We start from the raw sequence: 23,473 nt of genomic DNA, 5'->3' as shown, positions 1-23,473 counted from the left end.
GTAAATTGGTAACACCATTTTTGGGAAATTCTTTGGTATATCTACTGAAGTTGAACATGTGCATATTCTATGACGCAGGAGTTTCCCTTTTAGTTATATTGCTGCCAGCAAGGTATATATATTTACATCTGAAGACACACTTTAGCTGCATTTTTTATAGTTCTAAACCAGAAGCAATCCAAAAGTCCATTAACAGTAAGATGAGTACAAAAATGGAAGTTTATTCATAAAATGGAATACTATGAATGATGAAAGTGAATGAACTACAGCTACAAGCCACAGTGATAAATTTCACAAACATAATGATGAGTGAAAGAAACCAGACACAAAAGATGCATATTTCATGATTCCATTTATATCAAGTTTAAAACAGGGAAAATGAATCTCTGTGTTAGAAGACACAACAGGGAGTAAGAAAGGAATAGTTAGGGAGGGAGCACAACTGGGGTCTTCTAGGGAACTGGTAATGTTCTATTTTTTGATGTTGGTGGTGGTTGTGTGGGTGATTTCACTTCGGAAATTTCATTTAGCTGTACACCTAAGATTTGTGTACTTTTTAAATATATATACTATATTTCAATAGCTTTTATTTTTTTAAATCAAACCATTTCTACAGATGAAGAAACTGAGAAATGGATTTAATTATTTTTCTTCAAGGCTTTTAAATATTATTATTATTACTGAAAAATATTGACATTACTGAAGTTTAGTGAGTTTAAGGACACTCCAACTCAGGAGTTTCATCGGGTCTCATTCCCCGGTTTCCTCTTTTCCTTCTCCTTAGTCTATTCCTCCCCTCTGAATAACCACTAGACTACTGTACCTCCGGGTTCTCATTTTGTTCCTTGCACCTGTTATCATCCATTCATCCATCTATTCACTGATCTTTTTTTTTTATTTTATTTTATTTATTCACTGATCTTTTAGCACACATTCATTAAGAGTAGGTACCTGCACTTTAGAACTCAAAATGCCATGACTTTATTTATTTAGGACTGAGGCAGGCTGTTGATTGCCCACTAAGTAAATAGCTCCTTTTTTTAGATAACAGAACTCGAATTTTTTGTCTGTGTCCATTGACACCTGGAATAAAAGTTAACTGAACAATGAAATTTGGAGAACTTCCTAACTGGTGACCACACTGAGATGCAGGAGAGGCATGCCCTGAAAGTGAATGGATGCTCTGCCCACTGCTCCTCCCTGTCATATCTTGCCCTATGCATATCTTGAATTTGGTAATTCCTGAGTTATATTTTTTATAATAAATTGGTGCATGTGTGCTAAGTCACATCTGACTCTTTGAGATGTATGGACCATAGTCCTCCAGGCTCCTCTGTCCTTGGGATTCTCCAAGCAAGAATACTGGAGTGGGTTGCTGTGCCCTCCTCCAAGGGATTGAACCCATGTCTCTTAGGTCTCTTGCATTGGCAGATGGGTTCTTTACCACTAGCACTGCCTGGGAAGCCCCCAAAAGGTGCTTTTCTGCCAAAACCCAGGATTGAACCAGGGACCTTTAGATCTTCAGTCTAACACTCTCTCAACTGTGCTATTTCAGCCCCAAGGTAAGTTGGTGAAAGTATGTAAAATGTTTCCTTGAATTTTGTGAACTGTTCTAGCAAATTATCAAATCTGAGGAGGGAGTTGTAGAAGCCCTAGATTTATAGTTGGCTGGTCAGAAGTACAGGTGGCCTGAATTTGTTTTTGGCTTCTGAAGTGGAAGTATGAGAGCAGGTAGTTAACTAGACGTGAGCTGAGAAAGGGGGTGGGAGCAAGAGCCAGGTGACTGGAAACAGTCCATCTTGTGGCAACAGGAGTCCTAGAGGCAAAGAAAGGCTGCAATAGATGGGAATTTCTGGTCTCTGAATGTAACCTTTTGCTCATTATGCCCTCATTACAATAAAGTTAGCCTTGCAGAAAAGAAGTACCCATCATGCACCAACACCATGACACTTCTGCTCAAGACCAAACAGGGGTGAAAATCCCTCTTCCCCTGGGGAAGGTAGAGCTGGGATGAAAATCAAGAGATTTGACCCAACATCCCTGCCTCTTTAATGAATATTATCTGTGCAATCATTTTCACATTCCATATAACCAGCTTGCTGAAGGAACTCAGAGCAGCTGCTCACCTGATCCTGCCCACTTACCCTCTTGAGAGTGTACTATTGCTTAATAAATTCTCATTTTGCTGTCTTAGCTTCCCTGTCTCAACTCTGAATTCTAACTGCAACAAGATGAGAACCTACTCTCCAAAAATAAAAGTTTGTGGAATTGAGCCCTCAATCTATGGGGTCTATGCTAACTCTGGGTAGTGTCAGAATTAAATTGAGGGGGCTTTCCTGGTGGTTCAGTGGTTTGAGAGTCCACCTTGTAATGAAAGGGACACTGGTTCCATCCCTAGCCCGGGAGGACCCCACGTGTCCAGGGAAACTGAGTCCATGCACCACAACTAATGAGCCTGTGCTCTGGAGCCCACACTGAAGCCTATGCACCCTGGATCCTGTGCTCCACAACAAGAGAAGCCGCTGCAATGAGGAGACCTCTCACTGCAGCCAGAGACAGTAGCCCCCACTTGCCGCAGCTAGAGAAAGCCTGCACTGAGCAAGGAAGACCCAGCACAACCAAAAAAAAGAACTGAACTGTAGGACATCCAGTTGGTTTCAGAGAACTGGTTATTGTGGGGAAAAAACCCAACGTGTTTGGTATCAGAAGTGGTAAACAGAACACACAAAGGTTTTCTTGACTTGACTTTTGAGCATGATTTTGATGGAACATCTATTTAAAGGAGGATATATTTCACATTATTGTTGAGCTTTCCTATTCAGAATAAAGCATCATATTCTCTTGGACAAAATGGCCCTCGTCAGAAGTCTCCTCAAAGCTCCTTTAACATCCTTGTTCCTCAAGGTGTAGACGAATGGGTTGGCCATGGGAGTAATTACACAGTAAAACAGCGTCAGAACTTTGATAAGGTCTTGAGGGCTGTCCCCTGAAGGCTGCATATAGATGTAGATGCCAGGGCCATAAAATAAAGACACCACTATTAAGTGCGAAGAACAAGTGTTGAAGGCCTTGAGTCTCCCATCAGCAGAAGGGATTCGAAATACAGCTTGTGCAATATAACTGTAAGAGACAAGAATCATAGAGAGGGGACCCATTATCAGGAAGGTGGCCACCACCGCTAAAGTAAGCTCATTGACTGTGGTGTCCACACAAGCCATCTTAATTAGACCAGGCAGTTCACAAAAGAAGTGGTCCAGTTCTTGGTTCCCACACAGGGGTAGCTGGACTGTGAGTGTGGACTGCAGTAGTGAATTGGCCAGACCAATGAGCCAAGCAGTGCTGGCGAGCTGCCGGCAGAGCTTGTGGTTCATGATTACAGGGTATCTCAGAGGCTTACACACAGCCACATAGCGGTCTAAGGCCATGGTGCCAAGCAAGACACATTCAGTACAGCCTAGCCAGTGAAATACATAGGCCTGGGTCATGCAGCCTATATAAGTGATGTTCTTGTTGGGTCCGCCTAAGTTGAACAGCATTTGGGGTACAGTCGTGGTGGTGAAACAGAGGTCCAGAAAGGAGAGGCTTGTGAGGAAGAAATACATAGGACTTTGGAGTTGGGAATCTAGTTGAGAAACCAGAATAATAGCACTGTTTCCCAATAGTGTGAACATGTAGGAGGTTAGGAGGGCAAAGAAGAGAGGAACATCCAACCATGGATATTTGGTAAAGCCCATGAGAATGAAATCCTCTGGAAGACTTTCATTCATGTGCTTCATTGAATTTTGATGGGAGACACCTGCTAAAATCAAGAAAAAGAAGGATGACTTTAAAAACCCTGATTTGGTTCTTCCCTGGTGATCCAGTGGCTAAGATTCAGATATTCCAATGCAAGGGGCCTGAGTTCAACCCCCGATCAGGGGTTGCCACAACTAAGACCTGGCATTGCATGCATAAATGAATGAATGAATAAAAACTTATCTTAAAAAAAAACCTGAGTTGGCAGAAGTTTTGACAATACCAGGGGGAAAATTACACCTTTATGGGGGAGCAATGGGCTATATCCTCAATATAAACACTAAGGAATATAATAATTAAAATTAATATTAAAAGTCACATTTGAAAAAATCCTCTCAGTAGAGAAAGTGGCTTCATTTTTTCCCCCTATATCAATACCCTATGTGACAGGTTAGTGGACATTCATCACTTGTTTTGGCTCTTCTTTATGATTAAAGAAGCCGCTAGGAGATGGTCTTCTCCTAGCTACCTTGCAGCTAAGCGAGTGTACGACCTAAGAGGTGGGGACTTGGGTAGGTGCTTAGATCATGAAGGTAGAGCCTTCATGTAAGGGGTTAGTGCTCTTATAAAAGAGAACCCACTGTGATTCCTGTCCTTTCCACCAGACAAAGTTACAGCTATAAGGTGCTATCTATTAACCAAAAAGTGGGCTCTAATCAGACACTGAAACTGTCAGTGCCATGATCTTGGATTTCCCAGTTTCCAGAACTGTGAGATAAATGTTGTAAATAGGTCTCCTGGTCGCTGACATTTTGTTGCTGCTGCTGCTGCTGCTAAGTCACTTCAGTCGTGTCCGACTCTGTGTGACCCCATAGATGGAAGCCCACCAGGCTCCCCTGTCCCTGGGATTCTCCAAGCAAGAACACTGGAGTGGGTTGCCATTTCCTTCTCCAATGTGTGAAAGTGAAAAGTGAAAGTGAAGTTGCTCAGTCATGTCTGACCCTTAGCGACCCCATGCACTGCAGCCTACCAGGCTGCTCCATCCATGGGATTTTCTAGGCAAGAGTACTGGAGTGGCTTGCCATTGACATTTTGTTACAGCAACCCAAATGGACTAAGACATACGTCATCAGGGAAATGCAGGTTAGAACAACAATCAGATTCCACGACACACTTATTAGAGTGAATGAAATCCAGAACAGTGACACCAAATGCTGGTGTGGATGTGGCACAATAGGAACTCTCATTCACTGGTGGGAATACAAAATGGTATGGCCACTTTGGAAGACAGTCTGGCAGTTTCTTACAAAACTAAACATACTCTTAATCATGTGATCCAGCAGTCACACTCCTGGGTGTTTTACCCAAATGAGCTGAAAACTTATATCCACACAAAAGCCTGCACAAAGATGTTTGTAATAGCTCTACTCATAATTGCAAAATTTGGAAGCAACCAAGATGCCCTTCAGAAGGTGAATGGGTAAATTAACTGTGGTACATCCAGACAATTCAGTGCTAAAAAGACACAAGCTGTCAAGCCACAAAAAGACATAGAACTTCGAATGCTAATTACTAACTGAAAGAAGCCATCTGAAAAGGCAACATAATATACTGTATGATTCCAACTATCATACAGTATGTTTGGAAAATGCAAACCTATGAAGACAGTAAAAAGATCAGTGGTGGCCAGTGTTTAGGAGGAAGGGAAGGATGACTAGGTAGAACACAGAGGATTTTTAGGCAATGAAACTACTCAGTATGATATAATGGTGTATGCGTGTCATGATACATTTTTCCAAACCCACAGAATGTAGAATACCAGAGGGAACCATAACGTAATTATGGATTTGGGGTGATTATGATTTCCTGGGTAGGTTCATCAGTTGTAACAATTGTACCACCCTGGTGAGAGATGTTGATAAAAGAGAAGGTTATGTGTGTGTGGGGAATAAGGGTTATATGGGAAATCTCTGTACTCTTGCTCAGTTCTGCTGTGATATAAAACTGTTCTAAAGATAAAATCTTAAAAATTCTAATACTTCCTTACTGAGTGGGATGCAGAGTAAAAGGAACAATTCTCCTCATGGCCCTCTCCACCAAGTAAACAGGGTTAAGATTGCTGCAGGCTCTGGCAGGGCAAGAAACACTACAGGTCCTTGCTAATTTGGGGCAGAAATTTGGAGACAGTATACAAGAATGAATTCTGAGATTATTAGGCCAAAAAAATTAGTTATGAATTTGTCATCATTGTTATCTTTACCAGAGAGGCTTGTTTCAATTTACTGGCTGGAGCCATAGGTATGATTATAATTTTTTTCCCTGTTGTTAACACTAAAACCTGGGTTTAAAGGGTCCCACCTAAATGATGTTGACTTGTCAGAATTCCCTTAGCATATAGTAGAAGGACCCTGAAGACATGTGTGGGTTATGCAATATTTGCATTAATTTGATTGATGAGAACAGACTGGTGATGAGGACAAGATTCCTTGTAATGTCTCCAAAAACAAACAAAAACAACAGGAATTGTACAATTTGATCATCTATGAGAACTGAGAGATCTATTTTTTAGGTAACAATAGTTCACTACATGATTCCACTGTGGCTAATGTTTATAAGGTCGTGAGAGTGTATACATTCCACAGTGATCAAACCAAAATGATATAAAAGGACCTGGAGAATGAAGCATAGATCTCTCTCTCTCAATCTCACTTTTGCTCTCTCTTTGTTATGTAAGGGTTAAAAGTTCTCATTTTTTTGTAGTAAGTAATAAATCATACTTAAAACTAAAAATGCAGATAGAATAAAAACATGTTATTAAGAAATATGGGTAAATAGAAGAAAACACTAAGTTATTAAAAATGTGTTACCTCAGGAGAATGGGAATTAAGAGTGAGAAATGATGAGGAATGGAACTGCTATTTTTCATTGTAAGCCTATATACTATTTTATTTTTTGAACTTTAAACATATATGTGTTTAATATAAAAGAAAATTAAGTATGAAGGAATGGAAGGGATCTGAATATTTACCAATGATGGTGAAGGCATTGGAGGGATATACATTATTGGAAAGCATGGAAAGCACACGTCATCAATTACTGCAGCATAGGGTGCACAATCGGAGAAGGCAATGGCAACCCACTCCAGTACTCTTGCCTAGAAAATCCATGGACAGAGGAGCCTGGTGGGCTACAGTCCATGGGGTCGCTACTAGTCAGACACGACTGAGCGACTTCATTTTCACTTTTCACTTTCATGCATTGGAGAAGGAAATGGCAACCCACTCCAGTGTTCTTGCCTGGAGAATCCCAGGGACGGCGGAGCCTGGTGGGCTGCCGTCTGTGGGGTCGCACAGAGTCGGACACGACTGAAGTGACTTAGCAGCAGCAGCAGCAGGGTGCACAATGTGAGGTGGTGGAAAACCAGGTTGTATAAACAGCTTGGGTCCAGAATATGGAAAATCTTGAATACTAGGCTAAGGAATCTAATCAAATTCATTTAAAAAATGAAGTTTTAAAAAAAGAAGAGGTGTGAAATGATTAGAGCAGCACTCTAAAATATTTATTGTGACTGAATAAGGAAGGATTAAAAAAGAGACCGGAAGTTGGGAGCTCAGCTGGGAGGTTACTACAAGAGTCTATGGGAGAGAGGCTGTGAAAGTTAGCTCTGATAGTGGCAGTGGGAATGAAGAGCAAAATAAGAATGTCAGAGAGAGGAAAGAGATGAAAGAACGTTTGAAGTTTCAATCTGAGGTGCTGAGAGAATGAAAATTCAGTTAACAGAAAGAGGCATGTATATGAGAATTGATAGGAATACATGATTTAACCAAGAAAAGAGCTCAGAAAAAAAAATAAATTTAAAACTTGACCTATAACGATTGGCCCTGAGGATCCATTCACCAGAGTGGATTAATGCTTCACCCAGACACCACTAGTTCAACTTGACCAACTACCCATTTATAAAGTATCATACAGCTACCTGAATTCATGACTAGGATGGTTTGTTGTGGTTGTTTAACTACCAAGGACAGGGACACAGATAGAAAGAGTCAGAAGCAGAGGCAATGGGGTATGTCTCCAGAAAAGATAATAGACTACATTTGCCAGGAAGTTCATACATTTGAGTATAAAATGGCTGAAAACCAAGATCCCATTGCCCCCACTCCACTTTGCAAATCCTCAATTATTTTTAACCATTGGTTATTGTTTATATTTTTTGATCCTCAAATTTATCTTCAGAGTACTGGCCTTCATTCATTCATTTTAAAGCAAAAAGATGAAAATTTTATTACTGAGAAATTCTTTCTGATCTTCACACTGGGGTGTAACAAAAACGACAGTATTGGTCTTTAGAGAATTAATTTTTAGTGGCTTGACCTGCCTTCTGATTCCTCCCCATCTCCTAGACAACTGGATTTTTTTAGACATAATTCTGGAATCAACGTAATTTTGAATAAATGACAACCATTGGTCTGGCATAATGAGAAATCATTTAACTCATAGAGGTAGCTTATCCTGCCTTATCTTGTCCAAAACTCAGAAACTTCATTTTCTATCTCAAAACAAAATAAAACTGAATAAAACCCAATATCATCTAGGATGGTGTGAATAGAAAGATATATCACTAGAACTTACCTCTTCTTATTTGAATTTGTATTTAGGAGATGTCTTTAGCTATAGAAGTTTAGTCAGGAGAAAGGTTGCAAAAGGGTTGGATTCTAACAATCCTGAGAGAGGGAAGCAAATATGGTAAGGTCAGGGCTTCAGTAAAAGTCACTAAGGGTCTTAATGTGCAAGTAGGGTGAATGTGATTCTGGAGACATCGAATAATCTGTATTGGTTCCAAATTTGATTTAAAGGCAGATAAAACCAGTTTGCACCCAGTGTGCCAGTGATCCCATAGGGGCTGTCATTGTTGACTTAATCTCCTTGGAGATACTCTCTATCTTTTGTTTACACTTCTGGTCATGATTGAAGATTGCATCAGTTCTTCCACTCATTAATCCCATCTTAATAGGGCTTCCCTGGTGACTCAGATGGTAAAGAATCTGCCTGCAGGAGACCTGCGTTTGATCCCTGAGTCAGGAAGATTCCCCTCACTCCAACCCACTCCAGTATTCTTGTCTGGAGAATTCCATGGACTCCAGAGTTTGGCTGACTACAGTCCATGGGGTCACAAAGAGCTGGTCATGACTGAGAGACTATCACTTTTCACTAGCTGACTAATACACTATTTTAAATCAAAGAATCAGGGCATGAAGAGAGCATGTCCAAGGCAAAATACAAAAACAAACAAAATCAAAACCAACCAAATAAACAGAGTCTAGGAGATGGAGAAGATTAATTCAGTTTGTCTATATGGCCTGCTCATTTTTTCATGGAGAACCTCCTACATAGACTTCTGAGGTTTTATATTTTCCTCCTCCCTAAGTTAAATGCATTAAGCAACTGTTCACTGGGCTGATTATCTTATAGCAGAAAACAGAAAGTTATCTCAGGATCCCTAACCCATAGGACTAAGGATTAAGATAAGTCTAAGTTGCTTAATTTTATTTAGCTCTGTGGCCAAAAACTTCATTCTTGACTAATGAAATAGGAGCTAGATATCCTGAGAAAAGCATGGATTCCAGAATTAGATCTGAATTTGAAATTTAATTTTGTCACTTTGTTACCATGAATATTATTGAATCTGTTTCCCCATCTTCAAAGAACTGATTATAACACATATTTGACAGGATTGTTGGGCTAATTAGATGACAGCATGTCTGGAAATTCTTGGAATGTAGTAGACTTCCAATAATGGTAACTTGATGATAATGAGAGTAAGCAGATGTTCATGAATCAGTACAAAAGTGCTAATAGTGTAGGTGGACCTCACTTTCAGTTCTGCTCTGTGTGCGATATTTTAAGCTGGATACTTGCAAATGTGATTCACTTACTTCAAAATCACTTGGAGTACTTGTGAAAAACACACATCTCTGGGATGCCCACCAAAACAAAATTAAAACCTCTGGGGATGTTTCAACTAGTTCCCAAGATGATTTAAATGTACACTGGGCTTGGGAATCATTGCATTATAGAATCATTCTGTTGTTTTCTTTTTAATTATAAAATTAAAGTTCAGGTTCTAGTGGGGCCAATTTGTGTATTCCCTTTGGGACTAAAGCCCTTCCATGAAAACTGAAGGCATATAAGTAAATGTAAATTACCATTATTATAATATAGTAATATTTGGAAAATCATATATAAAACAGATAACATAATGCTGAGTTCCCTAGAATCACTAATAAGTTGCATGGGAGTTCAGAAATAGGCTTTAAGTGGTGGTACACTTTTGTCCCCACCCCCAACCCCAACTTCCCAGCTAAAAATGAGAGGACAGGGAAAGATGAAAAACAAAAGGCCATTTTCTTTGTTTCCATAAAGTGACCCACCATCTTCTCTTCCAAGTTTTGTTTGTTGGTTTGCTTGTTTCTGGCTCCAACCCTGCAAAGATGAACCCTCATCTCCTGCGTTGGAAGGGCAGTGTCTTGAGGCTACATCGGGAAATCCTCGCCGTTTCTAATTTTTGCAGTTACAGCTGCTTTTGCGTGATTTAATCAAAATTTACAGTAACACCTAGTACAGTGGAGAATTGGAAGCAGTGGGGGGTTAAGGAAGAATTTGGACCCCTATGAAGGGGGTCTCGAGGAAAAAGGCAGAGGCCCCACTGGGATTCGAACCCAGGATCTCCTGTTTACAAGACAGGCGCTTTAACCAACTAAGCCATGGAGCCTGCACACAAACCTACATTAGCACTCGGTCTGTCCTTACTTTGAGATTAAATATTCTTGAGGCAGTTTGTGGGATTTAGAGCAGTTTACTGTGAGAAAAGAGACAAACTTCAGGAAGTCGTTTTGCTTACTTAGACGCGCTGCAGAACAAATACAAGCGGGAAAAGTTTCGGGCAGCTTGAATGTTGGAACCAACAGGACTTCGACTAGTTCAATGGGAATCGTCAATAAAAGTCGAAGCTACTCACTTTTTCCAAAAGGGATAAATTCTTCTAAAAGCAAACTTTGCTGTTACTGCACCTCGATTTTTGTAACTGAGATTCTTCATTCCAATATCCTAAGTGAGGGACCCTAAAAATGGAACTCCACTAAGAAGCCCGTTAGACCGCCGAGTCAGGGCACCTAGCGTTCCTACACATTTGCAGTCATCAAGCGCTGACTTGAAGGGGAAGGACCGCGAGAGGAGAAGAAGGCGGCTGGAAGTGTAGAGTTCAGCTACAGTCAGGCACATCGCTCTCTAAAAATCCAAAAACGCCAGTGTCAAGGTGGTTGTAAAGATCACAACCACGGCTGTAAAGATCACAACCTCAGTTGTAAAACCCCTCGGAGTGCGGAACGGGGAGAGGGCCTAACGGTCCCCTGCGGACCACAGAGTATTCACTGGATCTAGGTACCATTCTCCTTAGGTGGAGAGCCTTACAGTTCCAGAGAACCACCCACTGAACCCTACCCACCAAGCGCCGGCTTTCCAGAGCAATAGGTCCTCAACTCGCAAAGAAGGCAATGCCTTCTTCCCTCTAACCGAGTTCCTGCACTCTGTTTTGACCCGCCCTTTCCTCTCCCAAGTGGCATCCCCGGCGGGGACAGGCCGAGATCTAGGTCTGAGGTTAGTACCCTGATCGCGACTTCGGTCCAACTGAACGCCCAGAAGGCGATAGAGGTAGCTGACTGAGGGGATCGTTGTAGGATAAAGAAGGTGAGGCTGGCAGGTGGGCCTCTGATATTCCCAAGGGTAGGAATCAAAGCTCCTATTTTGTACAAAGGAAGCAGAAAAGGCAGTCTATTTAAACATACAGACTACAGAGGTTTCTTAATATGTTTTGGAAATGAGAAAAATGTTTAATTAAAAGCCCTTTTAGAGGTAGTGTGGGAGCCCTTCTAGGATGCAGAATTAAGTCTCTAATTTCTTTAGAAACATGGGTTCAGATCCCACTGACATACCCCAGGCCTCACAGGTTGGCAAATGGAACCTAAGTAAATAGGCTCCTCCTTAAAAGCTAAAGGAAAACTCCTGCTTCCAGAATTAGCATAGATGAGAAGAGTTCTTTCACCAAGGGTAAGTAGCTAAAGGTGTGGGGTTGTGTGTGTGCAGCTCAGTCCTGTCATACTCTTTGCAACCCTGTGGACTGTAGCCCACCAAGCTCCTCTGTCTATAGGATTTTCCAGGCAAGAATACTGGAGTGGGTTGCCATTTCCTTCTCCAGGGGGGGGACCTTCCTAATCCAGTCCTTTCCTCTCCTAGTTCGTGGAGTTTCCCAGAGACATTCAAACTAAAGAACTACAATGAAATAATATTTTCTATCAAGCAGAGTGGTAAACAAACAAAAATAATTGTTTGTAGTAGTGTTGCCTATTAGCACTTGAAGTCATTGTATGAGTTTCCTGTGGCTTCTGTAACTAACTACCACAGCTCAGTAGCTTTAAAAAACAGAAATTAACTTCCCCACAGCTCTGGAGGTCGGAAGTCCAAAGTCAGTATCACTGAGCAGAAATCAAGGTATTGACAGGGTCATACTCCCTGTGGAGACTGTAGGGGAGAATCTGTCCTTGTCTCTTCCAGCTTCAGGTGGCTACCAGCATTCCTTGATTTGTAGTTGCATTTCCTCTGCCTTTGTATTCACATCGTCTTCTGTTCCATAATCTCCCTATGCCTCTCTCCTTTAAGAACACTTGGCATGGCATTCAAGCTCCATCTGGATAATCCAGGATATCCCCATCTCAAGATCCTAAACTCAATCCCCTCTGCAAAGACACTCCCATTTTTAATTAATTAATTTTTTGCCATATAAGGTAATATTTACAGCTTCCAGGAATTAGAATGGAAATATTTTTTGAAGGATCATTTCTTCAGTCTGCCCTACAGTAGTAACATCCTGATTCCTCCACCTACAGACAAGAGATTAACTGGTTATAACTTCAATTTCTTTCTCTAAATAAAATAGGAATAATAATATGAACTTTCTTATATATTACTGAGAATATAAAATGACAATGTAAATAACTATGACAATATCTGGGGCTCTATAAGAATTTAATGGCTCTTAATTCTCAATGTCACAGCAATGTTCTGTGTGGGTCATGGTGTCAAGGAAACAAGCCATTCCTTGGCTCTCTGGGGATAAATTAGTAACATTTAGGTGAAGAGTTGACTCACTGGAAAAGACTCTGATGCTGGGAGGGATTGGGGACAGGAGGAGAAGGGAATGACAGAGAATGAGATGGCTGGATGGCATCACCAACTCGATGGACATGAGTTTGAGTGAACTCCGGGAATTGATGATGGACAGGGAGGCCTGGCATGCTGTGATTCATGGGGTCGCAAAGAGTCGGACACGACTGAGCGACTGAACTGAACTGAACTGAACTGAAGACAAGAACCACCGAAATTACCAAGACATATTTAATTTAGCAATTGCATTTTCAGAAATTTCTCTAATACACACACTTATGAAATGCGGATATTATTTATTTCAGTGTTCTTTGTATTGTTAAATGTGGCTTGTTAAATAAAAATATATCCATAACATGGAATATTTTTAAGACAGAGAAAAATAAGCTATTTCTATGCTGACATGGAAACAGAGGCTTAAAACTCAACATTCAAAAAATGAAGACCATGGCATCTGGTCCCATCACTTCATGGCAAAAGATGGTAAAACATTGGAAACGGTGACAGATTTTATTTTCTTGGGCTCCAAAATCACTGCAGATGGTGTCTATAACCGTGAAATTAAAAGACGCTTGCTCCTTGGAAGAAAAGCTATGACAAACCTACACAGCATATTAAAAAGCAGAGACGTTACTTTGCTGACAAAGGTCCCTATAGTCAAAGCTATGGTTTTTCCAGTAGTCATGTGTGGATGTGAAAGTTGGACCATAAAGAAAGCTGAGCGCTGAATAATTGATGCTTTTGAACTGTGGTGTTGGAGAAGACTCTTGGGAGTCCCTGGAACCGCAAGGAGATCCAACCAGTCAATCCTAAAGGAAATCAGTCCTGAATATTCATTGGAAGGACTGATCTGAAGCTGAAGCTCCAATACTTTGGCCACATGATGAGAAGAACTGACTCATTGGAAAAGACCCTGATGCTGGAAAGACTGAAGGTGGGAGGGAGGAGAAGGGGATGACAGAGTATGAGATGGTTGGATGGCATCACTGACTCAATGGACATGAGTTTGAGTAAGCTTTGGGAGTTGGTGATAGACAGGGAGGCCTGGTGTGCTGCAGTCCATGGCGTTGCAGAGTCTGACACGACTGAGTGACTGAACTGAACTGAAAGGCAAGATGATATAGAATAGATTTGAGAAGTACAAAATGAGAAAAGTAATAGGCTTCTTCTGGTTTGCATGCAAAAAGCACACCTTTATAACTTCAGGCATGAAATTATCATTCCTCATGTGTTTGCGTGAGGAATCAATCCAGTGCTGGAGTGGAATGAAATAGCCGATGAACACTGATTTTCAATTAATACATTCTAATAACTATCAACCAAGAACATTTCAAAACCATTTAACATACTATACTCTCTTCCATAGAAACTTTTAAAGGGTTCACACAACTGCTTCAAAGAAGTGGGTCTACAATAGAGATGGCAGCGGTGGGATTCGAACCCACGCCCCCGAAGAGACTGGAGCCTTAATCCAGCGCCTTAGACCGCTCGGCCACGCTACCACGCAAACACCTTCCTTTAACTTCTTCTTAGTAACTTAAAAGACTTGCACAAGCCTGTGTTATTTTTTTCTACTTTCCCCCTCCACATACAACTCTGTCATCTCATCCACGAATAAAATCCGCAAATATGTTCCTACTTTGGGAGATTCACATTTGCCTTCTGTGCTATATTTCTGATACTCGAAAGTAAAAGGAGAAGCAGCCAGTGCATAGTATCCCTCAAACTCGAAGTCATAAACTCGAATCAGTCATTAAAAAAAAAAAAGATTAGAAATCGCAGGCACAGTACCCACCGAAACTCGGGATCAGGAGTCTCCAATTTGTCAACTGCGTTTGGGAGTCAGCAGTGGGAAGTTATTTTTTATTTCTTCACCTAGAAAAGAGACGCTCTCCTCCCCGCTCACACGGAACTTGAGTCAGAGTTTGTGTGTCTGTGTGTGATTTCTTACTAAAGAAAACAACCGCGCAAACCTACTTACTTTTCGCTGAATGTGATCATGGTTTAATTTACAAAGTTCAGGGAGGGGATTAGTTTGCTTTCAGTAGGTGGTGTAGCATCCTCTCCAAGCCTTGTTCAAGCCGTCCAAGCCTCTCCAAGACTTCTTCTACCCGCTCCAACCTCACTTATGCGAACATGGCGAGTCCCTGGGTCTTCTCCCCACCTAATCTCTGTCTCCAGACGGCTCATCCTCTCGCTAAACAATCTGATCCATTTCATGCTGCACCGTTTAAGTGAGCCCTACTATGATCAGTGGAAGTGGTGTGTAATTCTTCAAAAGGTCTGATTATATTATATACAGGGAAGATGTGCTCAACTTTTTTTTTTTAATGAGATTAAATTACCCATATTTTTTAGTTAAAGAGAAAATGTATGGAAAAGTATCAGAGTGCCTGAGAGCAATTTGAAAGTAGAGACTAGTTAGGATATATTCAGTCTACTACGATTGCTGACATCACTTAATCCGTGATAGAGGAACAGGGGTGATTTTTAAAGTAACTGAAGTAGTTTGTGAAATATTTGGGATTTTAGGGTAAAAAGTACAGCATTTTGAAGATAACCTTTTGTTATAAAGTGTTGCTAAATGAAGTAAATTATGTAAAATAATGAAGTAATCACATAACATTTTTTTATCAATAATAAAATATTCCTGTGAAATTTTATCTGTGATTGTTAGCTCTGTAAAATCACAGATGATAACCACGCTGTCACTACACCTTACTAGCACAGGGCTTGACACATCATAGGTTCTCAGTAAAATTTTAGTCAGTTGTATAGTACCCATACATTGAGGTAGGGGTTTTCATTCAATAAAAACTTACTGAAACCATACAATGTACCAGTCACTATTTTAAGTTCTGGGATGGGAACAGTGAACAAGAAAAAGTCAAAGTCGATGCCCTTGTTGAGCTTATATTCTAGAAGAAAAGACAAATAAACAATGCAGAACGCTGGGGTTTGATCCCTGGATCAGGAAAATCCCCTGGAGAAGGAAATGGCAATCCACTCCAGTATTCTTGCCTAGAAAATTCCATGGACAGAGAAGCCTGGTGGGCTATGTAGTCCATGGGGTCACAAAGAGTCGAACACAATTGAGTGACTTCATAGTAGTCATAGTTAAGTGAGCCCGTGTTTTACTGCTTCTTATCCACTGAGTAGCCACAAGCCTATCGGCAAGTCACTTAAACTCATTCGGTCTTACTTTTATCATATGTAAATGACATGACAATAATAAAAGTTGCCTACAGTGATAGACAGATAGATGGCCACTCCATGTAACATACATAAAAACTGCTTTAAAAAGTACCTTGCCTGTAATATGCACTCAATACAGTTTGCTATCATCATTTGTATCATTTATTAGTATTCATTGAACAACTTTTTTGTGTGTCGCGTTGTCTTTTAAATAATACTGTGAAATATTATCCTATTTGACAGATAATGAAGTTTTTAAAAATTGACATATTCTCAAAAAAACCAAGTGAATTATTTTTCCTAACTTAATAGATGGCACACACAAGACTTACACGTCAGTCCTACCATATCTATTTTAGGACATTTTTCACTTTGCCAGATTGAAATCCAGTGTATTGTTTCTCCATTTTCAACTATCTTACCTCATTTCTTCCACCTTATCTCGCCTCTGTTTACATTATTCTGAACTTCTAGCCAGAATAGAAAGGCCTTCCAATCATGGACTTGATCAGACATCGATTTTAAGGGAAATACTGGCAGACAAGGAAGATGCAGAGCTAGCTAAGGAGCCTCCAGCTTCGCCCTCAGCAGAGCTAAGCATATTTCTGTGTCCCTCATTGTTTCAGTCTGGAAATCTTCCGGCCTATGGGCCCAACTCAGGCCCCTCGTATCTGTATGCCACTTCCTACACACGTAGTTGTAAAGTAGGGCACAGTGAAATCTAGTGAAGTCTGATGTCTGCCAGCAGTAAGTGGTATTTAAAGCATAGTGGGAGAAAAAATTCACCGTGTTGCATATTTATTCAAGGATGAAATCCTGAAATAATTTTGATCATTGTGACATACTCAGAGCAACAGTAAATATGCCACAGCACAAACTCTTACCTTGCACTCTGTTTGAAAAATAGAACTTCTCAGATTTGTATAAACGTGAAAGAGAATCGACAGTTCTACTGAAACTTTCTGTTTCTCAGAGCCTTCTTAGCGCAGTAGGCAGCGCGTCAGTCTCATAATCTGAAGGTCCTGAGTTCGAACCTCAGAGAAGGCATCGTAGTTTTGTCACTCCTAATACTTTCATTTGAGAAAGAAGCAGGATAATGAACAAAATTCCCTACCCCACCTATCAAATTCTGTGTGAAATCTAGGCCCCAGGACTAACTCCCTGTCAACACGATGCAATTATAAATGGAGCTGTAGTTCTTCAAGAAGTTTAGCTGATTTCTTTCGAACCAGGTTCCTTAGGCAGCAAAGCAGTTTTTCAATATGTTGCCTATAACCATATATCTGGATTAACTGTCTCTTTGCTGTACTAGAAAATTAGCAAAAATTTATTACCTTAAAATAGCATAAATTTATTATTTTACAACTCTGAAGGTGAGGAGTCTGAAATGGGTCTTGTGGGGTTAAAATCAAGGTGTAGCAGAGCTGCCCTCTCTCTAGAGGTCTTGGGGAGAAATCACTCCCTGCTTTTTCCAGCTTCTAGAGGATGCCCCTATTCCTTGACTCATGTTCACATCACTCTGACCTCTGCTTCTCTTGTCTCATCTCCTTCTCTGATTCTGACCCAGCTGCTGCTGCTGCTAAGTTGCTTCAGCCGTGTCCAACTCTGTGCGACCCCATAGGCTCCGCCGTCCCTGGGATTCTCCAGGCAAGAACACTGGAGTGGGTTGCCATTTCCTTCTCCAATGCATGAAAGTGAAAAGTGAAAGTGAAGTCGCTCAGTCCTATCCGACTCTCAGCGACTCCATGGACTGCAGCCCACCAGGCTCCTCTGTCCATGGGATTTTCCAGGCAAGAGTACTGGAGTGGGGTGCCATTGCCTTCACCCTCTTATAAGGACACTGATTACATGAAAGTGAAAAGTGAAAGTGAATTCGCTCAGTCCTCTCCAACTCTTTGCAACCCCATGCCATGGACTGTACCCTATCAGGCTCCTCAGTCCATGGAATTTCCCAGGCAAGAGTACTGGAGTGGGTTGCCATTTATATCCAAGATAATCTCCCTATCTCCAGATTCTTAATCACATTCCTTTTGCTGGCAAGATTACATATTCCCCAGGTTTTAGAGATTAGGAAATGGGCATCTCAGGGTGTGGGGTGCGAGACTTAATTACACCTACCATAGTCTACCTGCTGGTCCCCAAAAATTCACACTTGTGCCACATGAAAAAAATATTCACTCCATTCCAATCTCTCCCCAAATTGTAACTCATTTCACCATCAACATGTCTAAATCTTGTCTTTTCAAAACTTCCAAATATCATCACCTAAATCATCCAGATTTGGAATGAGTGAGTCTCTGTGTATAATCAATTCTTATTTTATTGATTGCTTCTTTATGTGCTAGATAGCCTTCTAAAATATTTTATGTGTATTTACTCCACAAGTCCTCCTATTAACTCTATTAGGTAGGCTTATTACTATTTCTGTTTTATACATGAAGATAGTGATGCCCATTGAGAGAAAGCAATTTACCAAAGGTCCTGTAACTAACAAGTGGAACAGCTGAGATTTGAGTACAGGCAGTGGGAACTAGTTAAATAAAGCCTTAATCGTAAAGAACAGAAATGAGATTCAGGCAATATTGCTACTCAAGTTCTTAGAGTAATAATAGTAGCCACTTCGTAACTATTTCTCATTAAAAAGCTAAAAAATTATATTTTAACATGTCAGTGATCTTATTAAAGAATAGATGACACTCTGGTTAGTCCAGCTCTATCCTATGCTTTCCTCATACTCTTTCATTGCTTTATTTTTCTCCGCAGACTTCATCAGTATCTTGTATGCTGACTTATTTTATATACTAATTTCTTTATTTTTCACGTCACCCCCAGCAGAATGTGAGATTCACGACAGCAGTGTTTTTTGTTAGCTACTGTATTTCCTGCCCTTAGAAATATTCCTGGGGTGGTTATCGGAGGCAGGGATGAGGGGTGGCAGGCAAAATGAGTGAACGTGGTCAAAAGGTACAAACTTCCATTTATGAGATAAATAAGTCCTGGGGATGTAATGCACAGGTTGGTGACTATAGTTAACAATACTGAATTGCATATTTAAAAGTTGCTAAGACAGGAGATCTTAAAAGTTCCCATAATATGGGAAAAAGTGTAACTGAAAATAAAAGGAAAGACAGAAATATGCCTGGTACAGAAAATCCCAGCAGCTTACATTGTTGAATTAATTGATGAATCAATAGGAGACAAAAAGATAAGGAAGCTCCATAAGTCTCTAGGGCTGAATCGAAGTTTCTTTAGATATCTGGCAGAGTTCTCCAGCTTGCTCTTTTCACAGCGACTTTGTCCTAGCTCTAGGGTGTTTGTGTCTAGGGCATTTTTCCTTCCAGCCGATCATCATTCCTGAAATACTCTAATGTTTTCCTTAAGAGAGATAGCACGGGAATATATTATTCTTCCTCATATTCCCTTCAAAATGTCAAGCACGACCCTGCAAACATCCTAATTTTCCTTTGTAGCTAGTAATAGATTCATTGTTCATTATCTTATTTAATGAAATCAATTATAGAGCTAGAGATTGTTAGAGTCTAGAGAGATTTATACATATCTTTCTGTCTGGATACTTTAAACAGTAACACACTGCAGGTGATCAAAAATATTTTACCACAGTTTAATGCAAAACCTACTTGAAAAGTGATTGAGGTATAAGGTCACATGCAGTATTAGGTGGTTTGCATTTGAATTGTCATCTCCTAATAATTTACTTCTTTTTAAAAGTAAGGAATCTGAGGCAGTTGCAATCAAACAACCTGTAACGTATCTGATAGAGTTCTAGGGCTGTAACTTCGGTGAGAATTTGTGGAGGGATCAGTAAGAAGACACAGTTAACTAGCCAACATAAAATTTTTAGGAGTTTGCCCTACCTTCGAGCAAGAAAGAAGAGGCCCTACTGGGAGTCGAACCCAGGATCTCCTGTTTACGAGACAGGCGCTTTAACCAACTAAGCCATAGAGCCACCTGAGTGTTTACAGGAGAGTTAAATCTACCTCGTTTTACTTTGCTCCAGTAGTGAGCAGGGGTGGGGGGAGGTTAAGGGGAAAAAAAAGACTACACTACCCTGTAGTTGGCTCTGAGATGAATTGAGAAAGTAGCATTGACATTTGTAAGTACTATCATATGTAAAGTGGGAAGTTGCTATATAACACAGGGAGTCCAGCCTGGAGGGTGGGGGATGGGAGGTGGGAAGGCTAGAGGGTAAAGGAGGGAAGTTCCAGAAGGAGGGAATGTGTATATAATTACGACTGATTCGCATGGCTGTAGGGCAGAAACCAACAGAATATTGTAAAGCAACATTCTCCAATTACAAAAATAAAAGGTTGACAAAAAAGTTTGCACAATTCATCATGAGTTATGAGTGAGAAGTTTCAACAGGTAGGAAAACTAAGAGCCATCTTGAGTAGCACTGAAAAATTACCACACACAAGGCAAAGTCCTAACTGGAGGTGCCGGGGATTGAACCCGGGGCCTCATGCATGCTAAGCACGCGCTCTACCACTGAGCTACACCCCCTACAACATTGTCTACTTTGTGGAAAATATTTAATGGCAATAGCTATCTGCATTATTTTTCAAGAACCCTGGCCTAGTACAACCCAGCTCTGTTCTGGAGAATCTTGTCTGTGCATTTGCCCTCCTCATACGGCACTCTTGGCTCTACAAGAGTATGAAGAGCTAGAAACCAGAGAAACATCTTCTGACTTGCAGTGGTTTATTCTATTCTACTCTAGGGATATAGTTGATTTAAGGAAGGTTCCTTACAACCTTCAAGAAGAAACTATTGCTTTGAAGATTACAAATTTAGAGCAATGTAGTAACAAAGTAACTAGGGAGGAAATTTGTAAACTAGGAAAGGGACATTACTTTGCCAACAAAGGTCAGTCTAGTCAAGGCTATGGTTTTTCCAGTGGTCATGTATGGATGTGAGAGTTGGACTGTGAAGAAAGCTGATCACTGAAGAACTGATGCTTTTGAACTGTGGTGCTGGAGAAGACTCTTGAGAGTCCCTTGGACTGCAAGGAAATCCAACCAGTCCATTCTAGAGGAGATCAATCCTGGGTGTTCATTGGAAGGACTGATGCTAAAGCTGAAACTGCAATACTTTGGCCACCTCATGCGACGAGTTGACTCACTGGAAAAGACTCTGATGCTGGGAAGGATTGGGGGCGGGAGGAGAAGGGGACGACAGAGAATGAGATGGCTGGATGGCATCACCGACTCGATGGACATGAGTTTGAGTGAACTCTGGGAGTTGGTGATGGACAGGGAGGCCTGGCGTGCTGTGATTCATGGGGTTGCAAAGAGTCGGACACAACTGAGCGACTGAACTGAACTGAACTGAGGAAAGGTCAGTTAAGATTTTTGTTTTACAAATCACTGATAAATTAGAAATCTGAACAACTTATTCCTAGACAAGATGACTGAATTACTGGGTGTGAATGAGGAGGTAGCCAGCATAAAAAGATTTCCAACTTTTTCTCTGGGGATGGTAAAGAGTGGTTATGATATCTGTCAAAGAATTTGGGGACTTCCTGAGCTTAAGTTTGACTTGAGAGACCAGTGCCCAAACAAACTAGTCAGACACGTGTTGAATAAAAGTTCTAAAATCTCATGTATTTTGGCTAGAGTAAGACTCCATACATTCTTTGTGATTTCATTCGTAGAAAAATCTAGGGCCATTTTGTGATCATCAGTATTGCCTGAAAGACTGGTGAGCTAGAAGATACAAGTAACCACAACATCTTAAAATAGGGCGATTATCTCTTGATTGCTGTCATGGCTCCATTGTTTGAATAGGCAGGAAACTTTGGAAGCAGTGACTGAACACCAGGAACTGATCACCAGATTCTCTGCCTTGCAGAATATGGTGGGAGAAAGCTGAGAGAACAAAAATGTAGCCAGTGGTTTCACTGGGATGATTTTTTCTTTCATTGAAATTACCTCAAAATCCCATGTTCTTCTCTATAGAGAATATACATTGCTTTACCCATGAAACTAGAGGAACTGGCATGAGTGTTTCAACTTTTTTCTTGTCTTATGCCATTTAATTGATTGTTTCCAAACTTTTCTCAAACCTAGGAACAAGGACACTTGAACTGAATCAAGATGTCTTTTCCCAGTGAGTAACAGATGATGCTAACAAAGTAATGCTAAAAATCCTTCAAGCTAGGCTTCAACAGTATGTGAACTTCAGAACTGCGGAAGTTCTGGAACTTCTGAACCAAGAACTTCCAGATGTACAAACTGGATTTAGAAAAGGCAGAGGAACCAGAGATCAAATTGCCAACATCCGCTGGACCATAGAAAAAGTAAGGGAATTTCAAACAAAACATCTACTTCTGTTTCATTGACTACACTAAAACCTTTGTGTGGATCATGACAAACTGGAAAATTCTTCAAGAGATGGGGATACCAGACCACCTTATTTGACTCCTGAGACACCTGTATGCAGGATAAGAAGCAACAGTTAGAACAGGACATGTAACAATGGACTGGTTCAAAACTGGGAAAGGAGTACATTAAGACTGTATATCATCACCGTGTTTACACTTATATGCAGAGCATTTATCGTGCAAAATGCCAGGCTGGATGACTCACAAGCTGGAATCAAGAAATCCATGGAAAACACATAGCTTTGTCTATAGGGACCTTTGTTGGCAAGGTGATGTTTCTGTTTTTTAACAGGTTTGGTATAGGTTTGTCATAGCTTTTCTTCCAAGGAGCAAGTGTCTTTTAATCTCATGGCTACAGTCATAGTCCACAGTGATTGTGGAGCCCAAGAAAATAAAATCCTCAGATATACAGATGATACCTTTCATAGCAGAAAGCAAAGAGGAACTAAAAGCCTCTTGATGAGAGTGAAAGGAGAATGAAATAGCTGTCTTAAAACTCAACATTCAAAAAACTAAGATTATGGCATCAGGTCCCATCACTTCATGGCAAATAGATGGGGAAAAAGTGACAGATTTTATTTTCTTGAGCTCCAATATCACTGTGGATGGTAACTGCAGCCACAAAATTAAAAGACGCTTGCTCCATGGAAGAAAAGCTATGACAAACCTACAGGGTATATTAAAAAGCAGAGAAATCACTTTGCTGACAAAGGTCCCTATGGTCAAAGCTATGGTTTTTCCAGTAATCACATACAGCTGTGAGAGTTGGACCATAAAGAAGGCTGAGTGATTTGATACTTAGGAATTGTGGTGCTGGAGAAGACTCTCAAGAGCCCCTTGGACAGCAAGGAGATCAAACTAGTCAATCCTAAAGGAAATCAACCTTGAATATTCATTGGAAGGACTGATGATGAAGCTGAAGCT

At 40.6% G+C, this 23,473-nt stretch overlaps 2 protein-coding genes and 5 non-coding genes across 7 annotated transcripts in view; 1 reads left to right on the top strand and 6 right to left on the bottom strand.

Annotated features, from left to right (window-relative positions):
• ZSCAN23 (zinc finger and SCAN domain containing 23) overlaps window positions 1-23,473 on the bottom strand; it is a 54,869-nt gene that overhangs the window by 29,432 nt on the left and 1,964 nt on the right. The window lies entirely within an intron of this gene.
• On the bottom strand, window positions 2,832-3,776 carry LOC129543819 (olfactory receptor 2B11-like). The gene has a single exon (XM_055407158.2). The coding sequence runs from the start codon at window positions 3,774-3,776 to the stop codon at window positions 2,832-2,834; it is 945 nt and encodes a 314-aa protein (XP_055263133.2).
• Window positions 10,434-10,507, bottom strand: TRNAT-UGU (transfer RNA threonine (anticodon UGU)). Its single transcript has one exon. It is a non-coding gene; the product is annotated as a tRNA-Thr (tRNA).
• On the bottom strand, window positions 14,375-14,456 carry TRNAL-AAG (transfer RNA leucine (anticodon AAG)). The gene has a single exon. It is a non-coding gene; the product is annotated as a tRNA-Leu (tRNA).
• Window positions 17,124-17,196, top strand: TRNAM-CAU (transfer RNA methionine (anticodon CAU)). Its single transcript has one exon. It is a non-coding gene; the product is annotated as a tRNA-Met (tRNA).
• Window positions 20,043-20,116, bottom strand: TRNAT-CGU (transfer RNA threonine (anticodon CGU)). Its single transcript has one exon. It is a non-coding gene; the product is annotated as a tRNA-Thr (tRNA).
• On the bottom strand, window positions 20,599-20,670 carry TRNAA-AGC (transfer RNA alanine (anticodon AGC)). Its single transcript has one exon. It is a non-coding gene; the product is annotated as a tRNA-Ala (tRNA).

Source organism: Moschus berezovskii, chromosome 23 (genome assembly GCF_049115385.1).
Source record: "Moschus berezovskii isolate FMDL1 chromosome 23, NW_MosBer_1.0, whole genome shotgun sequence".
Taxonomy (NCBI): Eukaryota; Metazoa; Chordata; class Mammalia; order Artiodactyla; family Moschidae; genus Moschus; species Moschus berezovskii.
The sequence above is the reverse complement of the archived record's forward strand: the minus strand, read 5'-3'. Positions and strand labels throughout refer to the sequence as shown.

Bases quoted from the DNA above. Each gene is read 5' to 3' on its own strand.
- LOC129543819 (XM_055407158.2), bottom strand. From the start codon at position 3,776: ATGAAGCACATGAATGAAAGTCTTCCAGAGGATTTCATTCTCATGGGC.